This window comes from Phyllobates terribilis, unplaced genomic scaffold (genome assembly GCF_046119375.1).
Source record: "Phyllobates terribilis strain yellow unplaced genomic scaffold, ASM4611937v1 Scaffold_4__5_contigs__length_816908805, whole genome shotgun sequence".
Taxonomy (NCBI): Eukaryota; Metazoa; Chordata; class Amphibia; order Anura; family Dendrobatidae; genus Phyllobates; species Phyllobates terribilis.
Genome location: NW_027362764.1, coordinates 705,711,209 through 705,718,884, shown reverse-complemented (window position 1 = coordinate 705,718,884; position 7,676 = coordinate 705,711,209). Strand labels below are relative to the sequence as shown.

Sequence of the window (7,676 nt, the reverse complement as noted above, 5' to 3'; positions counted from 1 at the left end):
GTGGGAACAAAAGGGGGGTCCTGTTACTGTGCAGGGCCACACTATGTCGCTTTTTTTCTTCATCTAGTGTAGAACTCAGGGGAAAACTGGGGAATGTGATCTAGAAGAGATCAGTTATTGATGTCTCTGCAGAAAATAAGTTGAGTCCAGACTGGAAGAAGTGATGGCGGTCTATGCCAGTTGAAGAAAAAAAGCGAAGATGAAGGACTGGTGAGTCAGTGTATTACATGTACACTTAAACTATATAGTATATACAGAGCTCCTGTGTATAATGTCACTGGTGATCACTGTATTACCTGTACACAATATACAGAGCTCCTGTGTATAATGTCACTGGTGATCACTGTATTACCTGTAGCCTTGCACTGCACACTGTATACAGAGCTTTTGTGTATAATGTCACTGGTGGTAATAACTGTTAGTGTTTGTATTCAGGATCAGTATTGTAGTATTTGGTCACTATGTGGTGGTAATATGTAGTCTGGTGGTATTTGTTCCTTGTATGTGGAATTGTTTGGTTGCTATATGCGGTTAATATGTGATCTGGCCATGGTGTGTCGGTATTTCTCCCTTGTATGTGGTATTATTGGTCTCCGTATAGTGGATTGTGTTGTGTATGGCCGTCATTTGTTCTGATAATTTGATTCTTTATTTCCATTAGACATTAAATTCCTGGACCACCACAACAGAGATGCACTTACAGGAGTTTTCCAGTGAAAAAAAGTAATCACCTCTCCACAGGATAAGTGATAACGTATTGATTAGTGGGGGTCTGACTGCTGGACCCAATTGGCAGAATGTGGAGCTTTAATCCCTGTTAGACTGGAGCAGCATGTGCGACTACCACTGCTCCATTCATTCATTCCCTCAGTGGCTGCAAGTGCTGTTCTTGTTTATTTCTGGAAGCCCCCAAGAGAATGAATGGAGCTGCGGTCAGACATCCCACCTGACGCTGCATTTTAAAATGGGGATAATTGTCCTGTCAGGGATAAAACTTCCCCATTCTTCCAACAAATTTTACCACCATCATAAAGTACAATATGTCACAAAAAAAAAGTCTCAGAATCATTGGGAGCTGTTGAAGCGTTCCAGAGTTATTACCTCAAAGTGACACTGGTCAGAAGTGTAAAATTTGGCCTGGTCATTAAGGTCAAAATTGGCTCCATCACTAAAGGGTTAAAGTGGTTAAGTGGGAGTAATAAATGATATAATAACGTACTTAATTATTTTAAGTTCACTAATGCATCATTTGGGCCAGGAGCGGACAAACAAGAGGCCTCTGTGCAAGAATAATATATGGGCCACTTGCAGTCCAATATCTCATAATGCACAATTCCACCTGTTTGGAGGTAGAAATGGACCCCATTACAATTGATGCAGCCTGCAAAGGGGCCCAAGAGGTATGTCCACCTCTGATTTTGACACTCCACAGCATTATTACATTTTGATTTTAGAATGGTATCATCTTACTTGGACCCATATTATGACAGTATCAGGGGTGTAATGATCGCAGAGGGTGCGACCGTGCCCGTGAGGGAGGGCCCCCCCCCCCCAACACCAATTTCACCTGGATGTGCGTTCAGGTATAATGTATTGCAGGCGCACAGACCCGCCGTCTCCCCGCACTGCACCACGCTTATTGCGATCAGAGGCCGCCAATCGACGTCTGCTTGCCAGTGACACGCTGCGCATGGTAGCGACATGATGCACTGCCTGTGCCGGCACAACGAAGTCAGCTGCCAGCTTCAGAAGAGGGCACCACATTGCGTGGGTGCGGAGGAAGAGATGTAAAATAGTCTGTTTCTTTTTAAAATGTGCTGGAGAAAAACAGAAGGGGCCTAGGATGTCACGATGTCGGACATTACTGGAAAGGACCTTGGGATGGGGGAAAGAATTACATTGGGGGAAAAGGGAAGGGGGTCAAACATGTTTTTATAGGATCTAGAATGCTACTGGGGCCCACCCATCTGACCAACATGAGGTCTCCGGTCCAAATTTTGCACAAGGGCCCATTGGACTTTAGTTACACCACTGGACAGTACTAGACTATATTTGTGCACAGAGGCCCTAGCACAAAAGGTTTTAGTCCATGAAGTGTTAAAAACTACCAAAAAATGCTGATTATACATGCTTTATTACATTAAAATATACAAATGCATACAAAATGTGACTGAAATTTTTTTTTTTTTTTTTTTAAATATAGAATTTTATCCCATCTTTCACCAATAAAAATGCTATACAAATCAGATTACACCTTCTGTAATAAACACAGAACTCAAACAGATCTCTCTGCCATCTTCAAGATAACAGTTAACCAAACGCCTGTTCGCTGAACGCCCCGACTCCATCAGACACATGAACAGTTGACTTGGCCAAACATCCATGTGTTCTCTATGGAGAGGGCAGAATAAGCTGCCGTTAAACTCCAATGGCAATGGCTTACCTAGCAGAAGAGGAAAAAAAAACAAACAGGCGATTGAATTCAAGCTGCCCGATCCTCATTTCCTCCAATATCTGTCAGGAGGAGACTTGTAAGACCCCATAAATATTATGGTCGATGGGTTGGTCAACTTATCTACTGTGTAGGAAAAGGTGAAGAAAAATAACAAAGATAAACCACACATAAGATGGTGTCCGAACTATGGCTTTCCACCTGTTGCATAACTACAACTCCCAGCAATAGGACACACATACACAATGCACTGTAGAAATGGCCATTGTCCGATTACTTCCGAAGATCACACGCAGGTCCGTGCTGCTTTCAAGCAAAATAATATCTGCATAAAATGTACATGTGTAAGTGAAGGCAGTAACATCCCGGTGGAAAATGTACAATGTTCACACTGAGGATGTAGAACACATTGCCGTCGGAGGGATCTGGGGAATCACATTCTCTTAATTATGAAGAGGCAGAACCTTGTTTCGTTTGGACATCACCCTGTAAAGACAAAATGGGCATAAATAAAATCTCTCCTTCCATCAGATGACAGATAACCAAATGCAGGCCAGGAAAATGGGTGCACAAACTGCATTTATAGAGGGGGCATCGCCCATCCCAGCTGAAAGGGGCTTTGCTAATGTTCTGCCCCAGAGGCAGTTTACATTGGTCTCATTTTGGCACTGTATGGTAGTGTGGCGCCCAGCTGCGCTTGGTACCACAGATCCTAGAAGGGTGTATTAATGGAATCCTCCACAAGAGGCCCCCATAAAGATTCACACATCTCCACCTTAGACCAGCAGAGGGAGCCCGTTAGGGATATAAATAGGGAAGGTGGAGCTAGGCAGTAGGCAGTTCCTCTGGAGAGTTCAGCAAGTACAGACCTGAATACAGAGTTGAGCTCAGTCTAGTCTGGAGTCTACAGAGTCAAGTCTGAGAGAGGTCAGCCTGCAGTGTAGCCCAGTCCAGACGCAGTTGTAGCTCAAGTAAGTGAGCCCAAGGTGTGCCGACGCCTGTAAGAGGGGTGAAGAGCGGCAAGCTGCCGTTAGTGCGAGTAGTCTAGTAAGGGCCCGAGCGTGGCCAAAGGCGTGTGGAAAGTGAGTAGCAGAGGGGGGGGCAGAGGAGCTTACCTAGCTCACCCCGAAACATATACCGGACACCGGGTCCGAGCTTACTAGGATCTCTATGACCCAGTAAGGCATAACCGGAATCCCTGGAGAACTACAGGTCCCAGGTTCACCAGAGAGCTGATACGCAACAGAGCCAGGAGACACATAGGCCCTGTAAACTGGGAGCGTGCACTCCAAGAGAAGGCCCTACCACAACGTCAGCCAGTGCAGGACAGCGATAAAGTTAGGCCTAGCTCCAGGCAGGTCAGAAACTTACTACGCAAAGGCAAGAAACAGGAGGCCCTACACCTGCTCATTGGGGAGGATCCTGATATGCACCCTTCACCCTACAGTGCTCCGAGATGCGCCTGAATTACCACCAGTAAAAGGTACTGAAGTGACTACCGTGTCCGTCCCCGTTCTTTCTCTGACCCGGCTGGGTCTCGTCTGTCCCGCATCCCCCCTCTCTGTACGCTGCCCTGAGGCCTAGCTCCACCTGTGGGGAGCTATACCATCGAGCTGCCTTATCACCGGCCTCAGTGGACTGCCGCAGCGCTGGTGATTCTCACCAGAAACCACAGGTGGCGTCACGAACTTCCATAAAATTAACAAACAATCCCCTTTTAAAAGCTCACCCCAGGGTACGGGCCCAGGAGCTGACCACCGCGACATCCTCAAGGCCAGGCAAAGGCCCAGATACTGAGTCGTCCCCATCCCCCTGGGCGAGTCAGTAGCATATTCTTAGGCATTGCTACTTGGGAACAGTATAGGTGGTTATTTTTGCAGTGTATGATTGTAGAAGCAATATACATTATATTGCAGTTATGGCAATATTTGATACTTGGCCAATGTATGGCATTAATATTTGGAATCTCAACTGCTTAACACTGTTAAATATACAATGCATGGTGAGGTTATTTGTACACTGTATGACAGTACACCATAGATTGGCGCCATCAGAAGCTGCTATACAAGTCAGTTCAGCACGAGGCTGGTTCTGATCCAACTGCACAAGGGCTTAAGGACTATAGATAGACCATGCAACTGCTATGGGGCAACTGAAATGGTTGGTCTCAACTTTGGTGTTAACCTGTGCAAGGAATCCCTCACCACTGATCCTACAATCAAGGGAGTGAGGAACTAACCCAATGATCGTAGAAAGGAGATGGGGGTGCAAACAAAGGAGCTACGGTTATCTATTATTTCTCTTGATTCTATAGCAACAACACATTCCACAAAGGTTTAAGGCCACCCCCCCCTCCTCCATACACATTATATCGACAGCCAATTGGTTGACTGACCACCATCTCCTCTGGCGCACCCATACACGGGAACACTTGGTCAAGCGTTCCTGTGTCCTGTAATCACCGGGTGGGAATCCCGTATACTGGGTTGATACTATGGATATTGGGTGTGGGTGTGGGGGGGGAATCGTCCAACTTCACACTGTTATGGGGACTTTACACAACCTAATTTCCTCATTAGTAGCTCCTTGGAATGTGAGAAGAAACTGGAGTACTTGTGTGGTACACAAACACTGGTAGAAGATACCAGCTTCACGTTGTCCTTTGACTTAAACCCAGAAGCCCAGCAGTTTTAATCACTAGAGACTCTGTACAATTAGAGACTTTTCGGGCATCTCCATGTGGGACTGAACCACTGAATTTTTCTGTAGAGGGGAAAAAAAAAATCCACACCAAAATAGTTTTCATTTACAATGCAGTAAATCTGAAAGAAATTCAAAACCACAATGAAAATCTGCAGCATTGACACCGCAGGTCAAGTTACTCTGCACGCAACTCTATGTAAAGGAAATCTGCAGCATATTCACTACATGCAAACATACTGCACCTCCAAGATGGCACCTCAGTGATCCATATAAAATAGACCTTGAGATGTTGAGCACCATTGGAAAAGAGAACCCAAAACATTTACTTTTACTGGACTGACCTTTTTTTGCCTTCTGGTAATATTTGCTGAGGTTCCATTGTCCTCCTACGAAAAAAAAAAGGTTTATAGAATATACAGCATATTATTTTCTGTGGAAAGGTTGATTAGAGTAGGTTACTTACAATCTCAAGGTTCTCCTTCGTGGAAACGACTGGCTGTTCACTCATTATCTTTTTTAACCAAGTACTTATAAGGAAACCCTTCAAGTGACAAGATATATTACGGGGTTAGTATGTCAAGCTATACAGGTCTGGACACTTACTCCAGTACAATTGTGTTTTAGGGACAGTTTTGTGCATGGTTATGGTTTATGTAACAATCGCAATAATGATCCATTGTGTGATCGGTCAGTTGACATCAAGAAAAATCTGAAAGTTAATATTCCAAACAAAACTTTGTGCGACAATGGAAAAAGGGCAACAAATTCTCTTTATCTTCCTTTATTTGTGTATGCCTAAAGAAAGTAAAATCGCAAGACTCAGGTATATAGGGACATGCTTACCCACTAAATATGGGTGGGAAGAGAGAAAACTGGGAAATAAACCCACAGAAGTGCCAGTGCCTAGCTAGATAGTAATATCCCCATTATGTACCCTAACTCATCTACCAGCGGAGCCAAAATAGAGGTGCCCATGTGCAAAGAAGATCATAATGGCATCTCAAAAGGCAAGTACACATGAAATTATCCAACAGATACACACATATATCTTTTCTCCATTGTGTGTATCTGTTAGAGAATACTTTCATCATATACTTCTCTTTAGATTCCATTATGATCTTCTTTGCACATAGGCACTTTATTTCTACTTCTGGCTCCGCTGGTAGAAGAGTTGTCGTATGTGAAAGCGGTCAGGAGTCGCTGCAGGTTTAAAGTTGCACATTATGCAGCGTCAAACCCGCAGCGTCCATCTGCTACAGCATAGTGGATGGGAATTCTAGAAATCCCACATCCACTATGCGTCTGCGGCACATCCACGGAAACTGACATGCGGTGCTTCTTTCCAGACCACAGCATGTCAATTTCTCCGGTGGGTCCACATGCGGGCTTTCCCCATAGACCTAACCTCTGAAGAAAGCTCAAGGTTGAAAAAATAAATAAATGCCGCTGCTCATTTGCATAAAATTAACAGAAGCCACCGCCGGCTATGCCGCTGTGTCGGGGCCGCAGGCAGCTCCAAACAGTGTGGACATACCCTTATGATACATAATGGGGATATGGGCAGCACGGTGGCTCAGTGTTTAGCACTGCAGCGTTAATGCAAACACTGGGAGAACATACAAACTCCTTGTAGATGTCGTCCTTGGTGGGGTTTGTATGTTAAAATGGGATTCCTCCGGTTTCCTCCCACACTCCAAAGACCTACTGATAGGGAATCTAGATTATGAGCCCCAATGGGGACAATGTCAATAATGTCTAAAGCGTTGTGGAATTAATGGCGCTGTATAAAGCGAGTAAAGATAAGTAAATATCATCTAGCTAGGCACTGCCTCTTTTGTGGGGATGCAAGAGTCTTTCTGGATCCCAGAAACTCACTCAGCTTTTATGCACACACTCTAAATACAAGCAAACAGGTCACAGGTGAGGATGTTACCTTTAGTAGCCATTCAAACCCATTTGTATCAAATTCTGTGCATGTTATCAGGCCAAAATCACCAGGGTATGTGAACTTTTGATCAGCGTCATTTGGATGTTTTTGGTTGTCATTAAGATTTAAAAAAAGAAAACACAGTAGTTTGACAATAAATGGCTTCACCCAACCAATAACCATGAGTGGAGAAAAAGTTTGTTATCATTCATATTCTCTGAAGCAAGGCCAAGAAAGGAAAAATTCTGCCGGGGTATGTAAACTTTTGAGCACAACTGTACATATACTTTCATTAAATCATAAGTTTTATCTTGAAAAGTGGGGCGATTTTTCTCACTTGACATCCATGTACAATCCATTTTTACACCGCCAGCTATTTACAGGAACATTTGATTTTTTTTATTCTACAGAATTGCAATGTATTCGTAAAAAATAAAATAAAAAAAATCAGAATTTATGGAAGAAACTAGTGCATAGTTTTTTTCCCCACACGCAGATTTGGACAGAGAAGGTGGGGGTGGGGAACAGACACACACCACTTGGCTGGAACATGTAAACACAGCCCAAGGGTATGTTCACAACAGTTTTCATTCA

At 44.1% G+C, this 7,676-nt stretch overlaps 1 protein-coding gene across 1 annotated transcript in view; it reads right to left on the bottom strand.

Moving 5' to 3' along the window:
* Positions 1-2,214: 2,214 nt before the first annotated feature.
* Positions 2,215-7,676, bottom strand: part of SNX31 (sorting nexin 31) — a 54,956-nt gene continuing 49,494 nt past the window's right edge. The window contains exons 12-14 of the mRNA XM_073676775.1: positions 5,619-5,696; positions 5,497-5,541; positions 2,215-2,938 (exon numbers count right to left, since the gene is read on the bottom strand). Of these exons, the coding sequence (XP_073532876.1) occupies positions 2,900-2,938; positions 5,497-5,541; positions 5,619-5,696 (162 nt within the window). The 3' untranslated portion in view covers positions 2,215-2,899. The remainder of the gene's footprint in view (positions 2,939-5,496; positions 5,542-5,618; positions 5,697-7,676) is intronic.